The 22,329-nt window shown below is 38.3% G+C and overlaps 1 protein-coding gene across 5 annotated transcripts in view; it reads left to right on the top strand.

The window, feature by feature from the left end:
• The window catches only part of TRIM33 (tripartite motif containing 33), a 43,643-nt gene that overhangs the window by 4,973 nt on the left and 16,341 nt on the right, over positions 1-22,329 (top strand). For 3 of the 5 annotated variants that reach the window (XM_068918197.1, XM_068918199.1, XM_068918198.1), the window contains exons 1-10: positions 3,693-4,958; positions 8,620-8,738; positions 8,842-8,989; positions 11,143-11,275; positions 13,345-13,461; positions 16,189-16,303; positions 19,073-19,219; positions 19,718-19,835; positions 21,096-21,340; positions 21,589-21,753. In XM_068918197.1, coding sequence (XP_068774298.1) covers positions 4,862-4,958; positions 8,620-8,738; positions 8,842-8,989; positions 11,143-11,275; positions 13,345-13,461; positions 16,189-16,303; positions 19,073-19,219; positions 19,718-19,835; positions 21,096-21,340; positions 21,589-21,753 — 1,404 coding nt within the window. In that variant the 5' untranslated portion in view covers positions 3,693-4,861. Of the gene's footprint in view, positions 1-3,692; positions 4,959-8,619; positions 8,739-8,841; positions 8,990-11,142; positions 11,276-13,344; positions 13,462-16,188; positions 16,304-19,072; positions 19,220-19,717; positions 19,836-21,095; positions 21,341-21,588; positions 21,754-22,329 lie in introns of those variants that run through there. The other 2 variants (XM_068918196.1, XM_068918200.1) reach the window with 2 other exon arrangements.

The raw sequence follows: 22,329 nt of genomic DNA, 5'->3' as shown, positions 1-22,329 counted from the left end.
GCCCTCGCTGGCTTGGGGGCCCCTGCTGGGCTTGCCCCCACGTGTCGGTGTCTGCCCTGCGCTGCGGTGTCCCACACTGCACCCTGTGTCCAGGTGTGGTTTCCCAAAGTGCTGAATGGAGCGAAAGGACCACTCCCTGGACCTGCTGGCTGTACCTGCTCATGCAGCCCAGGGTGTGGTTGGCCTGCTTTTCTGCAAGGGCATCCTGCTGCCACCTGTTCAACTTGTTGTCTGCAAGATATTTTAAACGTTCTATTTTAGGATATTAAAATGAGATCAAAGTTGTTATTTTTTTTTTAATTCCTATTTTAAGGTCTTAGTTTTCTGTAATATCATGAGGCAACTAAAGAATTGATCCTGATTTTCATCTTACAGGCCAATCATCCAGAAGTTCATGTTAAAGGAGTTGAATGTTCAACAAAAATAAAAATTTTAGAGTGTAAGTAAGGATATTTGGAAATAAAGCAGTGTTTGGGCTCAATTCCTGGACCAACCATTTGGAAGAGAGGTACTTTGAATTTCATTTTGCCCTACTGGAAAGACTTCCTAGATTTCAAACTAAGAGTCAAATATGTCAAGACACTTGGAGGATTTATGACCCCTTCCCTTCTGCTCTCCACTTCTCAGAGAAGAAAAAAGCTCACAAAATTACAAATCCCAGAAAATGTAATCTTTCTGCTGTGATGTAAGAGCAAGATTTGTTTGAGGAAGTTGCTCCAAAAAGAGCAGACAACGTTAATATGCTACCTCAACTTCAATTTATCTAAAAATCACCTTGTTCTGTTGAATGAAAAAAAATGTTCTTTCCCTAAGGAAAAAATGGGTTAGTAGTATGGGTAGCATAAAAGGACTTTGTGCCTCCTAAGAGGTAGTTTCACCTTAGTGTTTGATGCATGAACAGCAGGGCTGGCTTTTATATACATGTGGTATATAAAAGCGTATTGTAAGAAATGTCTGGCTTTGATGTTTTAGGCATATAGTTAGGAACCCAGTGATAGAAGGGATCCAGAGATGAAGGGTGCCATTGAAGTGCAAAGCACTTTTTGTGATGTCTTATCCCTTAATCGTATACCTTTGTCTCTTTCGGATTATTTTAAGTACAAGATCTATTTTGTACATATCTTTGCATATGTTGACACTCATTTCTTAAAAACAAAGGTATGCTGCATTTTCTTTGAGTATGCCATTTGTGTTTCCTCAGTGCTGGGCTTATTGTTAGGTGAATGAACTTTTATCAGCTCTGCCTTGGGGGTCATTGGCGTGATTCCTGTGTGCGAAGACTGCTTCTTGTAATAAACTCTTTATGGTTGCAACCCTTAACAGCTTCTCTCAGATCCAGTGTTGCATCCTGTGCCATCGCTACGGTACTCTTCAGACTCTTGGCTTGTATCCTGATTTCTGTCTCTTGCTCATCAGCTGCTCTCTTAGTTGAAGTTCTTGGCTCTCTACCCACTGTTCCCCTCTTGGTTCAGACCTTGTCTTAACCATTCAGCAAGACTTTCTGCATCCCAGCACTCTGCGTTCAAGGCTGTGGGTCAGTGCCAGAAGACCTGGCCAATACGTATTTGTGGTTTGCAGAAAGAAACACTGTGAAGATATTTCAGTGACTTTACATTTAAATCACAGAACACAGGTAAGCTAACTTGTCGTTGTTTTCCTGTTTCAAGAAGGAAAGCTAAAAAAGAAACTGTGTTGTGAATCATTAGATCTCGTGGTCTTACAACAGCAGTGGTGTAATTACTGGATAAATTATTCACGAATCTAGACAGAGAATGGAGGGTTTCTGTTTGTAAGGTTGGCAAACGACATCTAAGTAGATGCTATGTCTTATGGGTCCTCAGGACTTTATAGAAATTGTGCCCCTTGTTTGTAGCACTGCCTGTTCTGTCCATGATTTCTAGGGTTGATTGAGTAATGGAGGCATTTATCCAGTGGACTTTGGCAGCTGTATTTGGTTCACCCAGTCTATTAGACTTCTTGTGAATAGGGTTCGGTTTTGAAACATATCGTCTCTTTCTTGTGCGAAATAGGAAGCAACTGAGAATGTGCCTGTTGAAATGATACAGGTAACAAGTATGGGACTGTCGTGCTGTGATCAGCTGGTAACTTACTCTTCTTCCTAAAAAGGACTGTTAATGATGATATCCTTTATGAACTAAGAAAAACAAACATATAAATATCTACCTTAGCAGGTGTCCGTGATGGTGGTGTTTTGATTCACTTTGTTTGGTTTACTTTGTGTGTATTATGCTCATTCTCTCATTTTTAGCTGTTGTAGTTTTTATTTTTTTTGGTGTGTGTTCCTGTGTAAAGTGACTAGAACTGCATTTTCTGTTTGGAGTGGAAAAAATATGAAATTGCCTCAGGAATATGCTTGAAACAAGGTTTTCTGTTGTACTGAAAATAAACCAAAACTTTACCTTTCGTGGAAGGGTTCTATGGTTCTCTTTTGAGCTGTAGTACATCTCATATCTCAGGTGAAATTGTTTCTAAACAAGAAAGAACAAATTACTTTTACAAGTAGTAAAAGCTAGCAAATTGGTTGGATCAAGCAGCTTTGGAGATTTAAATGAAATTAACACATGCAGAATGAGGAATTCCTTCTGCTAAAAATGGATAATTTGGAATCAGTGTCAGGATCGGTGATTTTTAAAAGGGAGAAGTCCATCTGCACAAGAAGTCTGACAAGATTAAAAAAAAAAAAAAAAAGATGGAGGGGAGAATAACTTAACCAACTGAGCCAACGGTCAGTCGTGCTGCACTGCGTGTGCGGTGTGCCCAGGCCTGCCCAGAGCTGCTGGGCTGCTGCCGAGGTCGAGGCCTCCACCTCGGCCCGTCCGCGCTGCCGGCCTCGTTACTTTCAAGCGTTGCTTCTGGTTTTCTGTAAGGTTTAAAAAGTGTTTGGTGAAACTCTTATGTATTCATTTTAAATTGACTGAAATATGAATATATGGATCCTTAAGCCTGGCAGCTTTTTATAAAGAAGATTAAGTTAGGTGTTCTGCTTTAGTTAATCCAATATCTTTAGCAAGTAGATAAGTTTTCATGGCTAGTGGTAGCTGTGTTCCCTTTCCCTCCCACCAGGGCTGCAGCGCTGGCTGGCTTGCAGCCAACTTCACTCTAATGTTTGTAAACAAAAATTCAAAAATCAGATCGAGGTAGTGGTAGTACGTAATTTGGCTAGAAAGCTTAAAATAATTCATGCTGGCTATCTCAAGAATCCTTGCTCATCTACAGATGGTCTCTGAAATAAATGGTGAACTTCCAGCAGGTAATTTCCAGACGTGTGGGTAGGGAGCCAAGAACATGATTCAGAACATGCCGTTTTTTTTTTTGTCGTCTTGTGTGCAGAAGCAGTAGGTATGAGTTGAATGTGTACTGTCGTACTGGGCAGAATGCATCTTGCAAAGAGGTATTGTGGGCAGATCAGTCAATTGCAAATGAGGTTAGAAGAGTTAAGTCTGAATTCCTTAATATCAGACTGGAATAGCTATAATAGTCGACGACTTGACGTAAGTGTTCTCTGGAAAAATTTCCCTAGTTTCCCACAAAACTGGGAATAAATATAGAGAATCAGGCATTTTTTTCTTCCATTTCTGTAGCTTTTTCGTTTTAAAGCATCTTTAAAATTTGGAAGAGTATTTTAATGTTACCAGGATTAAGAAGTCAGACTGGAGAAATGAATTATAAATGGGCTTTTAATAAATCTGCTATTGAAAATGGTTTAAGCATTAATTGTATTATGCTGTTGAAAAAAATTCTCTCATCTTGAGACGCATACAAATAGCCATCAGAGAAATGTGGTCACTCTGGGGAAATTTTAAAAACAAATATATACAAGGTATTGTCATAGTTCAGAATTATAATTAAGAAAATACTTTCTTTGTGGCTTTAGATGTTAGTTGACAATGGTAGATTTAAAACACATCTTCCATTTGAAATTTTAAGTTATTTGAAATATTCCATTGTGATTTGCTGCTGGATTATATTGCAGATTTTGTATTAGCAATCTTTCTGCTTTTAGAAAAGCAAAAAGTTACTTTTTGCTCCTCGGTTTATTTCAGTTTTTCACTTGCTGACTTCCTTTGATGTTTATGTTTTAGCTTAGCATACTTTGTTATCTAAATCATAAGTAGCTAAAAGGATTAAACAGATGCTCCTCTCATATCAGTATTCTTGGTAAGATCTTTTACTACCAAAAAGTGAGAACGTCTAACATGAAATTTAAGGAAGATGTGAGTTCTAGCAATTTTCGAATAGTACAACACTTGTTATGTGTTACAGTTTCTGCTGCTTGCCTCTCTTCGTTCTGACAAAACTCGTAGTTCTTCGTCTGAGGCGTTTTTTCTTCTACTTCGGTCAGAAGCGTAGCTGCTAACCTGCCAGGAGTTGGGAGGAGAGCTGAAGGTGTGCTCAGACGCTCTGCTCTGCCGGTCTTTGGCCGTGGTTCGCAGCTGTACTCGCAGGGACAGCCCCGCACCAGGGCCGCGGCCATCCTTGGAGGAGGCGGCGTTGCCTTTGGCCGTCTCCGGCGGGCGCTGCCTCGAGTTGCTCTGTGCGTTGGAGGGTGGGAGAGCGCAGAGCGCAGGCCTCGGCTAGCTCCTGGCAGCCAGATCTGGCTGTACTTCTACGGACGCGTCCCTGACTGCCTCGTTGCAGGGGATGTGCTTCTCCGTCAGTTCTCCGTGGTGGTTTCCCTCAGCTCAGATTAGACTATCAGGTGGATCGCTCTTTCTGGTAAGGCCAGGAGACTCCTTAGGAGCTTGTCACAAGGAATCTGGGAGTTTCTTTTCTCCCTCTGTTGCAGGCTTTGGAAACTCTCTCTCTCTCTCTGTCGGTGGCATGATAGGCAGGAGTGAAGATGGCAAGTGAAACCTGTCCCCCTTTGAGTGTGGTTGACAGTGCAAGGCAGGCTTTTCCTACCTGCTGGATTGGTGAATCTCAAACCAAATTTCCAGGTAAGAAATTATTCCTGCTTCTCACTTAAATCAGCCTTAGGTACGATAAAAGGAGAGAATGAAACTTCATTCAGGCTGCCTGTTGTATGTAGCAGCGGATGGGACAGTAAACTTGTATGATTGAACAACTTTTGCTGTCCGGGATAGCGTTTGGAAAAATGTGTGACAGAGGAAAAATAAAATCTGATCTTAACTGCACAGTTAATTTAGAATAAGATGTCACTCATTTCAATACTGTGAATAAGCCAGAAAGGAATTGTAGTTTAAAACACTGTGGACCCCAAGCACAGTGTTTCACCTGATGCTCTCAGTATTTATTAATTATTTCTTCTAATGCTTCTGTCAGGGAAGAAGCATTTTGTCTTTATGGTTAGGTGAAACTGAGCTGCACGGGATTTGAACAAAATCCCGCCATTATCTGAAATAAACATCCTAATTTTCCATTCTTTGCTTTAGTGCTGCTGTTAACTGCCAGAGTATTAATTTATGGCTTCAGAATAACAGGAAGCTATCCTTGAGAACACAGGAAGTCTTTACGGGAATTATTAGGATTGGGAAGAGAATATAAACCAGTCTGGTCGTCATAGTTTTCTATAAATGCATCTGTAATGCTAATTCTACTGTGATTTAGAAACACATTGAACTTTTAACAATATTTTTTCTTGTGGGTCATCTGAATCCTGTTCCTGGGAAGTAGCTACGTGCTTTTTTAGAAAGCAGCGTTGTACTATAAGTATGGGTACTAGAGCTAACACCTTTTTTTTTCCTCCCAATCTTAAGATTTAAATCTTGTAATTTAAATTCATGCAGTGAAAACATGTAAGAAGTTCTGCTAGGGTATTACTAGGGTGATGTTTTTACTGCTACTTCATTTTATTTTTCTTTGGTAAGAATTTTTTGGACTGAAACCGGCATTGAAACCTTGTCTTTCTAATGGGTTATATAAAGATTTGAGTTGTAGTTTGTCCTAAAAACATTCTGATTAAATTTTTACCATAAACTTTGTTAGCTTGCCAATTTTCTCAAGTTTTGACAAAGATGAGGGCTTCTTCCCGTTTCTTTTCTGTAAATGCTGTTTCAGTGTGGATTTTCTCTACTTTCCCCTCTCCCCTCCCAAAATAAGCTTTGTCTGTAACATTTGAAGTAATGCAGTTTGACTTCTAGCGCAATGATGTAGCATACATTTGTTTTATATTAGATTAAAAGAATGGGAAATGTCAAGTGGATATTTCCAAAATTGGAAAGCTACCATTGAAAATAATGGGCATTGAGATATGAGGAAGAAACCTAATATGCTGAATGAGAATTGCAAAGCCTTTTCTTAGGACTGTGATGCACTGAGCAAAGTTTAATACTGACCAGCAAACACAATGAATAAGTATAATGTAGGAATCATAATATTCTTTATCGCCATAAATCTACTGTAAGTTCTTCATATGCAAGTATACCTTTACCAAAATATTCTTTTGTTTTCTGGAACAGTCTCTTGGGCCTGCTTTCTTTTATGGCCAAGTTAAAGGACTTCTGGCTTTATAGGGCTTACTATAATGGGAAAATAAATGCCTTTGTGGGAAAGGAAGCAATTTCTTGAAATACAATTTTCTAATTGTTACTGTACCTGCAGTGTCTAGTTAGGATTCTGCTGTAAGTAAGAGCGGTCTGACGTCAGCAGCGAGGGGTCCTGCAGAAATGCCTCCTTCCCTTCACCCAGTGCAGAGCGCTAGGGGCAGCTTGGCTGCAAAGTGCACTTGACGACGTAACTTGCAAAAGCGAGTGCTTGAGAGCTGTGTTTGCTGCTCGTATCCCCATTCTGTGTCCTTTAGGACAGAAGTCGTGGGCAAAATGGAATTATCCATGGTTGGAATCCAGCTCAGGCCGGCCCGTTGGATCGATCTATTTTGACATCTGATTTTATTCAAGCCTTCAGTGATTTGTCTGGTTTAAAAAAAAAGGGGAGGGGGGCTGCACACTGCCCCCCCAGCAAAAAACAGCCCAAAAACCAGAACCTTCTTTACAGGAAGTGGTTTGAATCTATGGAGCTTGAGTTTGTACTGTAGAGATTGTAGATCTTGGGCTTTGTTTCTTCTGTAATGTTTCATATAATTTACCAGAGAGAGCACTAAAAATCTGCTTTAGCTGTAGTGTGTTTGAGATGGAATGGTTTTAATGGTAAAAGACTGAAAATTTTGTTGTGCAAGTGTATATACGCATCAGATGGTAAATGGCTTCTATATAGTATTCTCTAAAGGAATCTTATCTTTCAGTAGGAAGAAAATCTTAATGTTCTTTATATGGGGGAGTCTTTATTGTAGAAATGAAGTCTTGTATATTTGATAGTGAAATTCTAGTTATTTTTCACATCTTAATCTCAAAGCATGTGTGGTCTGATGAGTGGGAATTTTTAGTTGGATTGTTGCTGTTGCTCTGAAATGAGTCATTTGTGTTTTGAAGAGGCTATCATTAATCTTAGCACTTGTAAAATTAATGCTAATTAACTCCTAATGTAATTCATCTCTATCAAATAAGACCTAGTAGTCTAACTGAATATACACAAAGGAGTTAAGCGTCATTTAATTACCTTTACGTTTTAGAGTGTTTCAGATGTCCCAGTATGCATAAGTCCCTGATCCCTTTGAAAGCGTCCCTTGAAAAAAATATTCTATGGTAAAAATGTATAGGTGCTTGATTTAAGACTGGATAGCATTTCTAGGAAGAAAATGTTAACCATCTTGTTAGTGGTAAATAAATTTTTAAATCTTCAGTGTTGGTTATTCCTAGAAAAATTTTAATTGTCATTTTGGTTCAGTTAATAAGTTCTTTGCATCTCAGCTGAGGATTTAGAACTAATTGAGCAAGTACAGAGGTAAACAAAGCAGATCTTTCAGAGAATGCAGGAAAAGAACTAGTCTAATTGTTATCCCATGTTAAAACTATTTGTATACCTTTGTATGTATACATGCAAAGCGTCTGGTCTAGGTTTTGTAGAAAGGCAGATGTAGCATGTGGCATGAGAGGATTTTTTTGCTAGAAACTCATACTACTACTGTGGTTAAAATGCCTTCCCTTCAGAACACTATTTGAAAAATTCCTGAAACCTTCAGATAGTGCACGTTACTGCATCTGCCTCCCCTGGCCTCATCGAAGTGGGTTATGTTAGAAAATACGCTGTGACACTCTTCTCCTTTGATATTTTCATGAGCGCTACCCCAGACTATCCTGGTACGTTTCCCCTAACGCTTACCTTAAAACAAGCTGGACAATAGATGGTTATAAAAATTCATTAAAGGGTGTCTTGAGTGTAACGGGGCGGGGCGGGGGAGATACTTGCTTGGGGAGAACAAAGAGTTTGGCTGAAAATATGTATTGGTTCAGAAAAATCCATAGGAAAACTGAGCATGCTGTAGAAATTCTCACAACTTGAGAATGTGATTCTTTTCTGAAGAATTTTTGTTTTGTTTTCTTGTGTGTAACCTGTTACAGCTGGGTAATGACAGATGTTTAAGGGTAGTGTTGTCCATTGTGCAATCTCTTCGTTTACCTAAGAGAAATGAACAGTCTGAGGCAGATTTTGTGTTCGTTCTTGTCTTTTGATTTTGGCACGTTGACTTTCCCGTCCTTTTTCTCAAAACTGGGGAATATAAAACTTTTTTCTATTTTGCAGTTGGTGTAATCAGATGTCCAATATGCCGCCAAGAATGCAGACAGATAGACCTGGTGGATAACTACTTTGTAAAAGACACATCAGAAACGCCAAGTAGCTCCGATGAGAAATCAGAACAGGTATGTCACTTTCCTGCTTTTCAGCATTCACGTGCTGTTTTTGTTCCTGTGCACATTAAAGCTTTTCAGGGTAATGGTGGTAACTGGCTCTTTCCCTTTCTAGGTTTGTACAAGCTGTGAAGATAATGCTAGTGCTGTTGGGTTTTGTGTGGAATGTGGGGAATGGTTGTGCAAAACTTGCATAGAAGCTCATCAGCGAGTAAAATTTACTAAAGATCATATGATCAGGAAAAAAGAGGATGTATCTTCAGGTGAGTGTTTCAATATCGCTTAATCCTACCTGTAGTAAAGCCTCTTCCTCTTTGTCATGTGTAAAAAGAGGTGGAGGATTATTTAGGTACCAGCTGGTTGCCTGGCTTCCACAAACAGTTGGGAAAAGTGTAGTAAAGGGCTATCAGGGCAAAACTGGCAGGTCTCAAAATAGAGGAAAACACTGCATTTTAAGCTAAAATGACTTATTTGTTAATACTTTATACAATTTGAAATGTCCAAGTGCGTAAGAGACAGAATGACACCATGATCTTTGGATAGGATTTAGATCATTTGTTAATAATCCCTTTATTTTATTTAGTAGCATAAACTATGTGAAGGGGTTGAAATCTGCAGAGTATTGACGTATTGGTAATTGGATCCATTGGCCAAGGGAATGTAATTATACATTTTGCTTTACTCGGTTATAAAGAGCAATTATATTTCTCCCAGTGGAAAAGTGTGTACACATAAGATTATATTCTTACTCAATGTAATGTTACTGTTGCATTGGTTTTGCAAAGTAAATGTGAAATTTTGATGCATGTTAGCCATAATCTCTCTCTCTCTCTCTCTCTCTCTCTCTCTCTCTCTCTTTTTGTTAGCAAAAATTCATCTGCAAAGTGTGTGCACAGTTTTAGACATGCAGTTTTACACTATCTCAAAACAGTTTAAAAATAACTGAATTTCGGTTATATTTACTTTGTAAACGAGATTAAGTTCTGATTGAGAACTTGTAGGCTCTACATAATCTGTATGTACCACAAAGGCTGATCATACCAAGGAAGAGAGATCTTGATGTCTTACTCTCTATTAATTTAAAATAACTAAGAGCTTCATGTTTGTTCTGTTTTGGCATTTCAAAGGAATAACACTGTTTTCTGACAAAGCTTTTGTCAAAATCATATTAATAGTTAAAATGTTTACAATTGAACTTGGTTCCTTTAGTCAAAGATCTGGTTTCACTTATTCTGACTCCTGAGAGAGGCTTTTCTTTATGTCTTACTGAGTACTGTTTCATAAAAATCTTACCTATTTAAGTTTAAACTTCTTAGTCCTAATGTGAGATAACCTGTTAAGCTGTAATCAAATGACAAGCTATTACAAAGAATTACTAATGCTTTCATTAAGAATGCTATATTGTGACTGTCAAGGGGATAATATAGCCCCGATTACCCTTCAGTAACCTGAGTGGAGAGCTGCAGAGAAGTGACTGTTCTGATACAGTAAACTTTATACAGAAAATCCAGATGGGTATTTATGAAGCGTGAACCCAAGGCGTATAGTCAGCATGCCAAAACATGGCAAGAATTTAGCCTTCTTTTGACCTATCTGACAGACGCCGATCCTTAGTAACCCTCCTGATTGTAGGGAATGACTATTCGTTATGTGCTCGGAGGAGCTTGTTCCTTCCTTGCTTGTTAGACTATGAGATATGCCTTGGAGACTTTAAATTTACTTTAATAAGTGTGAGCTTTAGATTCATGAGCTCTCTTTCTTTGCAATAACTTGAATGATATAACAAGCTTCAGAAATACTTGAGAATACCAGGAAGGCAATCATATTTACTTGTTTAAGCCTTACCTGCTTTAGAACTGCTTTTTGATATTATCTTTTATTTGCTTAGGTGGAAAAGATATCCAGCTTAGCTGGAGTTTAAGTAATTGTAACACTGGTAATACTGTTGTTTACTTTGCAGTTACCAGTGTAGTTGCTTATGACTTATTGTAGTTTATAGAAGTTTTGAAGCAGTAATTGAGAGAATCTCTGGATGTTCAACAGTGTAGAAATTTGAGAGACATTTGATTGTCCTTCAGTCTGTCAGAGGTGAACTTGCATGTAGTTTAATCTTTTAACAGGTGTGCACAGTTCTTCCATTCTTACAGGTGCCAGTGTCTTGAGCATTTCTGATGGGGAGAAGAATTCCTTTTTTTCTCTGAATATACTAAAACTGAAAACAGCTATAAACCACTGGCACTGAAAATATTTTAATGAGAACATATTTACTGTAACTTTAGACTGAGAATAGATCTGCAATCAATTAGCTTTGTCCGAGTTCTTGGTTGTTACTTAGCTTTGCAATTAGCAATGTCGCTCTTCAGATTGTCTTGAACTGTATTTTAAAACACAAAAATGATTTCTTTTTTGAAAACAGAGGCCGTGGGAGCATCTGGTCAACGTCCAGTTTTCTGTCCTGTCCACAAGCAGGAACAGTTAAAACTTTTCTGTGAAACATGTGACAGGCTGACCTGCAGAGACTGTCAGCTACTGGAACACAAAGAACACAGGTACACGAACTACCTTGTCTGAACTCTTGTGCATTTCCTCGGAGGAGAAATGACTGATTTCACACAGTGGTGCCATGAAGTACAGTTGCATTTACTGCTCAGACTGAAATGGTCCCTTGCAAAGGAGAGACTGTGTCGGGTGCTGAAAGCAGTAAGAGTGATAAACTGGCTGAGCTATGTCAGGCATCTTAGATCAGATACGATATGGTGCGAGTAATGTGTTAACTTGCCTGGCATTTGTTAGTGCTGTGCCTCTATTGAGGATGCAAATAAAACAGTTACGTGGCAATTGCTACAGCCCTGAACACCAGGTGCTGTAAAGAAGCAAAGGGGATACAGTGAGTCACAGATGAGGTAAATTTTTAGAGGATGTATTTTATTATGTAGCAAACCTTCAGTTTAGGGTAAATTCTGTAAAACAAAGGTGGTTTTGCCTTGTAGATTAATTTATTTTCCTGATACAGGGGAATAAAGTTGTCTGCTTGGGTTTAGTTGACTGAAAGTTGCATCATTCCAAGTGAAAAGAAGTTAAGGGCCCTGTGTTTCAGGAGCTTGCTTTTCTCCTAGATGCTAGAAAAAACTTGAACCTCTTAAGATACCTTAAAACTTCCTGCTCTTCATCAGCTCTGTAATACGGTTCCTTGAATGTTTGGAAAAGCATAATAGGTAGTTTTGCAGTGTTGCGTATCCATACCCCAGGACTTCTATTATGATTTGTCAGCTGCTGCAGCACTGTTCCTTCTGGCCAGTCTCTAAATAACACTTTCCTGTAAATGTGCCTGACGATATGTTGCCATACGGAATTTAGCATTTTTTCCAGAATTTTGGGTACCCTCAGATTACTAGAGCAGTCTAATGGAGAACTTTTAGCTTTTAAATTAGAACTATTAAAATATTAAAAACTTTCCGCTCTGTTCCTTCATAGGCTTAATCATAAATATCCTAAAAACATACCTTTCCAGAGAGCTTGGTCTCCTAGAATATGTTAGCTCCATTCTTCTAGAAACTTTATTTGCATCTATCTGCTGTGCGCTTGATGCTAACTGATTAACAATCCGTAAATAGATGTATCTTGTTCTACTTATGTATTCTCTTATGTATTATGTGAGAAGAGTGTACTTTGCTGTTAGGATGCTTTGTTGCGGATGAATATTCCTTAAAAAAATTTTCTGTGTGCTGATGTAAATAGCAGATGATTAGAGTGATTGCTTCTTCTGTCATGAAGTAAAACTGAGATTTTAATGAAGCTTGGTAAAACATTGAAGGAAAATCATGCCAGGTGGAAACAAGAATTGATTTTAATCTCCTGTTTACTTATCACCTGTAATCCTAATCCTCTGCAACAAAGGAAGATGTTAAATCACCGTTTCAGTAACAGCATGGCACACTGTTCAGTTCAGAACTTCAGATGAAAGAACTGCTGGTGATTCTGTAGAAAGCTGTGCTCATTCATCGTCTTTCAGCAGCCTGAGTGTGTGAGATTCAACTACCTCAGGTAGTTTCCAGTCTGCGTACTTTGGAAGCTAGAAATAAGATACAATAAAAAAAATTTTTTTGCCATAGCAAGAATTATGGCAAAATTTCAGCAGGGCTAGATAAATACAGTGATTTTTTTTTCCTCTTCATCAAAATAGAATTCTGTTTTTAAAGTTCATGAAAATAGTTGTAGAAAATGTTCAGATTTTCCTCAACTATTTCAAATTTTGCTTTCTTTTTTTTTTTCTTCCCCTAATCTAATGTTAACACAATCATTTGTCAAACTCTGAAGTTTCTGGTGTCTCTTTGTTGGTGTTCCCTAGCTTGCTATCCCATGAAGTGATTCAGTGTGTAGTTTCCCTGTGTGCTTGAAATTCATAAGTGACACCTAAGTCTTCTGGACATTTACAAAGTGTTTAGTTCTGACACATTTTGCACATTGATCTGGATATGTTTAACCTGAATTTTCTATATTTCTGTCACATTTTTGTCAAGCTTTTAGCAGGAAATACAGTTTCACCTGTAAACTGGGAACCCTTAGCTTCAGCACGTTGCTCCTTAGTAATTGATATCTTCTCTTGTGCGTTAAAAAGGTATCAATTTCTGGAAGAAGCTTTTCAGAACCAGAAGGGTGCAATTGAGAACTTGTTGGCCAAACTTCTTGAAAAGAAGAATTATGTAAATTTTGCAGCTACCCAAGTTCAGAATAGGTAAGTACCCCAAAATAATTAACTGTTACTGTTGCGTTACCCACTTAGTGAATCACGTTAAGACAAACAACTGAGGGGACTACAAGAATCCTTAAGTTTTAGTTGATTCTATAGCTTTAGTGATGCTGGACTTAAATACATTTGGAATTTTTTCTTCTCTACAATATTGTACTTTGGAATTTGTTATAAGAAACAAATGTCAAAGATGAGGTCTTTCAAGACAACTTTGAGTAGAGTCACAGATGTGACATCATATTTAGTACAGTTTAAAAAAACAAAAAAAGGCAAACCAAACCCCTGCTATGGTTTCTGCTAAATTCATCTCTGGATGACAGAAGCTTCGGCCATAGAGCTAAACAAACCCTTCTTTAGATATTCTTATGTTGTATGTGAAGACCTCTCTGTTGTTTGTTAACTGTGTAACAAAAACTTATTTTGTTTGTTTGTTTGTTTTAAATTGGACAAGGAAAACTTACTCCTATTTACCTGAAAGGAAAACGAGTTTTTTCCTTAGGTAGTTTGATATAAAAATTCAACAGTTAGCTTATACTCAGGGACATCTTCCTTTTGGGTTAATATCGTGATGTGACAGTGTGGTGTGGGAGCCCTCTTATTGATGAAGGAGCACAGAGATGCTCCATGCAGCCTGAAGTTTGAATGTGGATACAGTGAGAGCATATGATCACTGCTGTTTTTTCAGCTGTTAATGAAGTTGTGGTGTGTGTGTTCTTGGCAGTTTTATGAGCCTTCTGGAATCTTAAGTCATTTGCAAAGTGACAGATCATCTGGAGGTAGCAGGAAATGTATCAAAGGTATAAGGAGAAGTTTTTGTGCAAATTTTTAACTCCTAGTAGTAGTATATGCGTAAAAAAGTAACAGTTGTGAGGCTAGGAAGACATACGATGTGACAGAGGCAAATATGTGAAGATAGAAGCAATCAAAGCAGAAGCTTTTCTGTGCTGATTCCACATGGAACTCATTCAGGGGACCCAAAAGAAGATGCTCGTAAATTAGGAGAGCAAGCTGTAGAATTCATACATACTTGAAGAAGAGACAGAAACCCAGTTACATGGGAAATCATTAAACTGTGAAAGCTCAAGAAATGTCAGAAAACTCTGTGACAAGAAATCAATGCCAATAATGGTTGGTGCTTATGAATAAAGCATTGTAGTGGTTTCTGCCTATGACGAAGTACTTTGCTCTGTGAAGGTCTGACTTCTGACTTCACCGAAAACTCAGTGAATTCCTACAGTAGGTGGTTGGATTGCGTAAAGATCGTGATCATCAGCTGAGCCAAATGGGTAGTGCAGGTGAGATACCAGTCTACTTTAACATATTATCCAATTACACCGTTGAAGAGAGGGGCACAATATCAATCATCATAAAAACCTTGGGGAATGAAAAGATGTGTATTACAATAACGTTGACAGTCTTAGCAGATGGTATGAAATTGCCACCATATGTGATCTTAAAATGTAAAACAGTGTCCAAGGAATAGCTGCCTACTGGAATAATTGGGAGGTGCCAAACCCAAGGATGGATGCCTACTGACTTAATGAAGGATGTGTCGCCTGTTTTCTGGAATAGGAGACCAGGTGCATTGTTACAAGAAGGACATTTGTTCTAGATGCTTTTAAAGGGCATCTGGTACCAACGGTGAAGATCATCATAGAGAAGTGAGTCTTGTGGCCATACTAGGAGGAATGGCATCAGAAGTTAAGATGCTTGATGTAGTAACAAAGAAGCCCTTAAAGAACCTTTTAAGTCTTTATGCTCAGACTGGTATCTTGGCAGGGGATTGTGCTCTGACTCCTACAAACAAAGCAAAGACTCCTGATGCAATACCACATTGTCATTGGATTAAGACAGCATTGGGATCAGATAAATCCAGAATTTGCAATGGAGTTTAAGAAATGCTGTGTTTCAAATTCTGTGGACAGAACTGAAGGTGATTTATTTGAGTTTGAAGAAGTTGAGAATAGTAAAGACACTAAGAGTGAAGAAAGCGACGATGGAAATGAAGTGTAAGGTGTAAAAACTGAAAGGCAATAGTAATAAAGCACAAGAGAAGAACGTAGGCTAACAATCAGGCAGATCATTGGTGAAAAGCTCATATCCAAATTGTATATTTATTACAGGTATGTAATAAAGATGTAATAAAGTTTGTTTTTAACATTTTTGGGGGGCAGTGGAGGATTTCATCTTAAATTCAGGGTAGTCTTCCTTTCTAGTTAATATTTAGTAGCATAAACATTTAAGGCGCTGTAAGTAAATTCTTCATAGTGAAACAGACATAATATGGAGACAAGTATACATATTTATGCATATGCACACATACATGTGTGTACACACATGTGGTCTTTGCTCTGTGTGTGTATATACGTGTGTGTGTGCAAATGTGTGTATATATAAATAAAATATACAAATCAGTCCTTGTGATGTATATTATTTCAAGTAAAATGCAAGTTGTAATTGAGGTATCAGCTTGATCTCAGACTATTCACATTTTTTCCAAAACCTGAAATTTTAGATGTCTTCCTCTGAAACTGTTGATTATAACCATTTCTCTGTTAGAAATGAAACAGGCTATCGATTTTGCATTTATCAAAACTTCATCAATACAGAAATTGCTCCTTCACTCTTCAAGGGTGGGAAGATGCCTGCGGTGTTTAGTGTTTGGCGGCATAGCATAAAGTGACTACCTGACAATACATTTCTCTTTTTTAGGATAAAAGAAGTAAATGAAACTAACAAACGAGTAGAACAGGAAATCAAAGTGGCTATATTCACCCTCATCAATGAAATCAATAAAAAGGGAAAATCTCTCTTACAGCAGCTTGAGGTACAGTTAAGACAAAAAATTATAGTGTTGTTCACTGTTTCAAATCCCCTATTAAGAACTCAAATTCTGTATTTGAGAACAGTTTACTTGGTGTGACTGTAGGTGTTGCAATACTGTTATTGTCCAGGGGTGGTGTATCCTTGGAGTTGTCTCCTATTTATCCCTTAGACTAAGGCCTATGGTTCCCCTCGTTCTTATGTCCATGCCCGATTAATTCAAAATCGGGTTCATCAGAAAGGAGTGTATGAAAATCTCCTTGCCTTGTTCTGTTTGCCAAATTTCTATGTTAAAACATACCTCTCGGAGGCCTGTACAATCTAGTCCTTTCCTTAAACAATTATTATTATTTTTTTTTAGTCCACACAAATATATTGGCGTTGTTACACTTGAGCTGCTTGCTTTTGTGTCCTCCTGATAACCGTAACTAGAAGCTTGTCTTCAGAGTGTAAACTCTTACAGACAGGTCCGTATGCCTAGTCTTGAGCATCAGCAAATTGATGTGGTATGCTCAATGCAACTTGACATGATTCTTTGTTCTGTGGGTTTTGTTTAGGCAGTTAAAATCAGTGTCCTCTCTTTTGCTTGTGCAGGGTGGCGGCTGCAAAGGGATATTTGCAAGTTCTGAAAACTTTCCTAAAGCTATTTCTTTATTCATTCACGGTTGTTCTTTGCTTTCTCTTAATCCAGTTTGAGTTTCAAGTTATGTTTATGTGATCATTTTAATCTAATATGTGTCTAGATAAAGGAGGAGATCTGTGCTGATTCCCACCTTCCCCATTGTGCAGACAGCAGGATTTTTGCAGCTGCTTAGAGAGCCAAACTGGAAATTGATCTTGATGAAAACTTTGCTTAAACAATTTTCAGCTGAGCAGGCTTATTCATCCAGGACTCTGTGCCATGGGGAAACTATTGCCTCAGGAAAGGACGGGACAGCAGCACAGACTTTCTAGATATTAAGTGAGTGTGTAGCTACAGGCTCACTGTGCTTTATTATCACATGTGCAACCTGCATCTGGGACCAGAAACAGCCTGCACTGTGCGGTAGTGCTTGAATGGCTATGACACAGTGTAGACAGATCTTCATGTTCATAATCTCTGTGTGCTGTGGAAGGTTTCTTTCTTCAGTTCCTATGATGACATTCTGTGTTGTCATCTTGTAGATGTGACTTGCTGCGCTGCTTTATAATGAATTCCTACTTACCTTTGGAGAAAGAAAAAAGCATGGACAAACACAAGGAATAGTTGAGTTTGGACAGAATAGATTCTTTCTTGGCAAGGGGAGAGAACTAGAGCTTTGATTGTCCCAAACGATTTTTTTATTGTGGTTATTTTTTGAAAGGCACCAATATGTATCTATTTTAAATGTTGCAAGTAGGTTCTACTGGAATAATGTTTTTGCCTGCTCTAACAAGTCCAGAGAATTTTATGCAGGGGAAAGGGCAGGGAAGCTGACAGGCTAGTGTATAGTTTTCGTTTCTAATATACTCTCATGTTAGGTTGGCTGCTTTTCTATTAAGACCATGGTGAGTCCTAATGGTGGTTGTTGGTATTTGTGTCTTCAGTCGCTTTCAGAATTGATGTTAACTTCTAAAAAATACTGACTTTTAAAGTGCAACAAGGTATTGGATTCAGAGACAGGATATTGTCTTCCATATCTGTACATAAAGGTGTAATGCTGGTATTTTAAGTTATATAGGTTAACATCTTAAAGGAGTCAATGACTTTAAATATACTTCCCAAATAGCATGTTCTGAATAAATAATGATAGTCTCTGACTTTTATTCAAATCTATGTAAAATTTAACTGACGACTACGTTTTACCTATTCTAAAGAGATGAAATCTGTCGTAAGAAGTTAATTCATAGCATGCTGCTAGTCTGCCATAATGTGATTGAAAAGTTTAAGATTTAATTATTGAGAATAGTTTCCTTCTGGTTAAGGAACAGTTATTTGGCAATGAAATAGGCTTAGAGTACTCCTGGAAGAAAAAAAGGTATTGGATCAGGAATGAAATAAACAACTTGAAATTATACAAGCAATTGAATTTTGGCTTTTCTTGATTTCCTAGCATTTGTTGCAACCCAGAAAAATTCCTCCAGAAATTTTCTTTTTATGTGTGAGTGTGAAATTGTTATAACTGTCCAGTCAGGTATTGTTAAGGTTCAAGTGCTGAGGATTTGGTACTGCAACCCATTTTTTTACGGCAGGATTTACAGCAGGCAAGTTATCAAAGGCTAAAGGCTCCTCAGAGAAGGGGTGCTGGGTCTATCCGCTATGTTCAGGAGGTAGTTAGCGGTAGTTCCTGCTGGGGTTGTTCAGAGTGCCTGGGCCACCTCTGTTGCTGTCTCTCTCCCAGCTGCTGCTCCGCAGCTGTTGTGGCAGCTGCAGGAATGCCAGGGCACCGTGCAGTGCTGAGCTGGCAGTGTGGCTGCGCCCTGGTCTGCGATGCTCCTCCAGTTCTCTGTCATGCTGCTGTGCTCTGACGACATGAGGAAGAGCAATTTGGTGGTGTTTTAGTAGTTGAGAATTTCCTGGGACAAAGCAAAGGCTCTTATTTGACCCCACTGTTTTCTCTGTGCTGTAATACCTCCTGGAAGAATTATTGGACATAGTTTACTCGATGATTCTAGCAATTCTGGGTGTAAGCATTGGTAAAGGCTTCTCTGCTTGTGACATTTTTTCTTTCACTTTGTAAGAACTGTGATAGTGGTTTACGTTTTCTTCTTAAATCTGAAGCTCCCATTGTAATAAGTTTTGATTCCTTTGTAGAATGTAACAAAGGAGAGACAGATGAAGTTAATACAACAGCAAAATGACATCACTGGTCTTTCGCGGCAGGTGAAGCATGTGATGAACTTTACCAATTGGGCCATTGCAAGTGGCAGCAGTACTGCTTTGCTTTACAGTAAACGGCTGGTAAGGAAAGATCTTCTAACTTGTCTGTGCAGTACAAAAAAAATGCTTGGTCAAAAGAATTTCTTAGGTATCACGTAGCTTCACTAGATTATATGTGAGGAAGAGACGATGACTTGTTCATGCTTCATTTAAATCTGTAATAAGGGAATAAATTTGCCAACTTGTACAACATTTTTATTTGTAAATTAAGGACTTACAGTCCGTGAAAGACTGTGATCCACCTCTGTAAAGACAGCTCAGTGTTTAATCTGAGTCATCACAGAAATAGTATTACTGTGTAACAGTACTTTCTCAGTCCTCTGAGTTCATTTAAAAAACTAGTTGTATGGCAGATGATTTTTTTGGTGAATCGGGTGCTTTCCGGTATGCTCCCCAAGCTGGCTATTGAAAGTCATTGTTGGTGGTCTAGCAGTCTAAACTCACCGGACAAAGTGCACACTTAACATTCTCGTTCTTTGTTTTGTCGTCATCAACAGTTGTCTTTTTGCTTTCCATTAGATAACGTTCCAGTTACGTCATATTTTAAAGGCACGTTGTGATCCTGTCCCAGCTGCCAATGGAGCAATACGCTTCCATTGTGATCCTACGTTCTGGGCAAAGAATGTCGTCAATTTAGGTGAGGAAACTGTGTATGTATATTCTGTGCTACCTGAAAGATTTGGTAGAGTTAGCAGTATTCATATGTTAATGCAGAAGAGCAAAACTCTCTTGTTGAGATAACCCATCCAGTGTTCTTTCTGTTAGCAGAGCTTTTTCTGCAGAGGTTTTGCTTCCTAATGGAATAGTTCTGTTAGCCTTTTTCCCCCTCTTCTACCCTGATTGAAATGGGTGAGGTATAAATCACTAGCACTAAATGAGTGTTTCTGGAATGAACTTTTTTTGTCGAGTAAATGGCTATCCCTATTAAAATCAGTTTTGCTTATTGGATGCCTATTTAGCTACAAATGGAATGCTACTAGATGTCTTAATATGTTTGAAATGGCATGAATAAACATAACTAAAAGGACTGTTGTTTTGAGCGAAGTTCATGCCTCCAAGCCAGTGTGTGCCATTGCTAGTAAGGTAGGTGAGTTAATGAGCAACTTTTAAATAGCTTAATATTCTAAGATGCCTGACACTATAATAACAGTTAAAGAAAAATAAAGCCCCTAATAGGAGATAATCTGCTGTTCCTGTGTGTTTGTTGCTGTTGCTTGCAACTGCCATACAGTCGATTGCAGCACTGTATCTGTAACTTTTTATATCTTCAGTCTTCTGTCTCAGTGCTCCCGCTTATTCCTTCTTTGCCCCAAGGCCTGAGTTGCTCTGGGAGTTTGTAATAGTTTTGATAAGAGATGGTAGCTGCAGGGGTTGTTCTGCATGAGCACTTAATGACAGCTGAGATCACTGGGCATTTAGAGTTATGATTACAGTGTATAGCTGACTGTTGTTAGATGCACTAATAAGTTGTGTTTGTGTAATGAAGTTAAGCACTTAATAACTTAACCTCTTCAGTATGAGCTTGTCCTGCAGGAGTGCAGTGTCACCGTTTTTTGGTGGGACCTTCTCCGCTGTCCCCAAATATCTTTTTCCCAGATTTTGCTATCCTTACCTATAGAAAATTTTTGCTCAACATGGATTTTTTTTTTTCCTTTTTATGACTGCCTTATTTCTTGTCCTGTCCATTCATTGTGAACACGAAGAGCAATCATGTCTGTCTTGTTATCTTTTTAGGCTATGCAGTTCCAGTTCTTTCAGTCTTTCCTCACGGGTCCTGTTTTTAGTTCTTTAATTTTTATTCTTCTCTGGATTTTTTTTTTCTTCTCTCATGTTTGGTTATAGAGACCTCAGAAACTTAACTGTTTACTAATTGGTTCTTTTTTATTTTATTCTTCAGGTAACCTTGTTATTGAAAACAAACCAACTCCTAGTTACACTCCTAATGTAGTAGTTGGACAGGCTCCCCCAGGAACAAACCATATCAACAAAACTCCAGGACAAATAAATCTAGCGCAGCTTCGACTTCAGCATATGCAGCAGCAGGTGTATGCACAAAAACATCAGCAACTGCAGCAGATGAGGATGGGACAGCCGGCTGGGTCAGTTCCCAGACAAACGGGTCCTCAAATATTACAGCAGCAGGCAAGTTTCTTGTATGCTCTTACTTCACGTTTCACCATAACACTGAGGCTTAAAATTGCCCTTTCAAATATGAATTTACAAGGCCATTTATAAACTTGAAAATCTTAAGAAATTTGACATGTTTTAAGTATGGCAGCCATTGACTTTTCTTGATGTTATGTAATTAATAAACCTACTACTGTGGAAAGAGATTGGCTTCTTTTTTCCATGTTAAAAGCAAGAATTTTAAAAAACAAAAACCCTTGCAGCCTCCCAGGTTGATCAGCATGCAGACCATGCAGAGGGGTAACATGAACTGTGGGGCTTTCCAAGCACATCAGATGAGAATGGCTCAGAATGCTGCTCGTATACCAGGAATACCACGCCACAATGGACCACAATACTCCATGATGCAACCGCACCTCCAAAGACAAGTATATCCTGTGTACACGCTTCATTTGTGCCATTGTGCCAAACTTTCATTAAAATAGATGATACCTCCAGCTTTAAATGTGTTTATCTGTAACACAGTTCACAGCTACACACATTTATATGCTTTTTCATGTTGCATGCCGTGCTGTGAGATTTTTGTTCAACGTAAAAAATTTTAAGCTTTAAAAATGAAAAACGGTTTTAGTATTTGTATTGTATTTTAGTCCTGGGAAATAAAACATTTCCATTTTTCATTTTTCAGTGGCATTCAGCTTTTGGGTTTCTTAAGGAATAATCAGGAATAGTAAAGTTCAAAGTGGTGTAATTTAGGGGTTTTAATCAAACCAAATTCTACAGTGTTGTCAAATTCAAACCTGAAGCATGATGCAGGGCTTTACTTATCATTAAAAAATAAAGATTCCGGACAATTAATGTGACTGGAAAATCAGAAAGATTTTTTTCTTGAATACTTTGAACTGTTACTCTGTTCTAAAAATGTTTATACATAGACATGTGGACTCTAAGTTATCTTTGGAGGAAATCATTACTCTAAGAAAATGTAACCATACAATAAAATA

The sequence above is a fragment of the Struthio camelus genome, chromosome 24 (assembly GCF_040807025.1).
Source record: "Struthio camelus isolate bStrCam1 chromosome 24, bStrCam1.hap1, whole genome shotgun sequence".
Classification (NCBI taxonomy): Eukaryota; Metazoa; Chordata; class Aves; order Struthioniformes; family Struthionidae; genus Struthio; species Struthio camelus.
The sequence above is the reverse complement of the archived record's forward strand: the minus strand, read 5'-3'. Positions and strand labels throughout refer to the sequence as shown.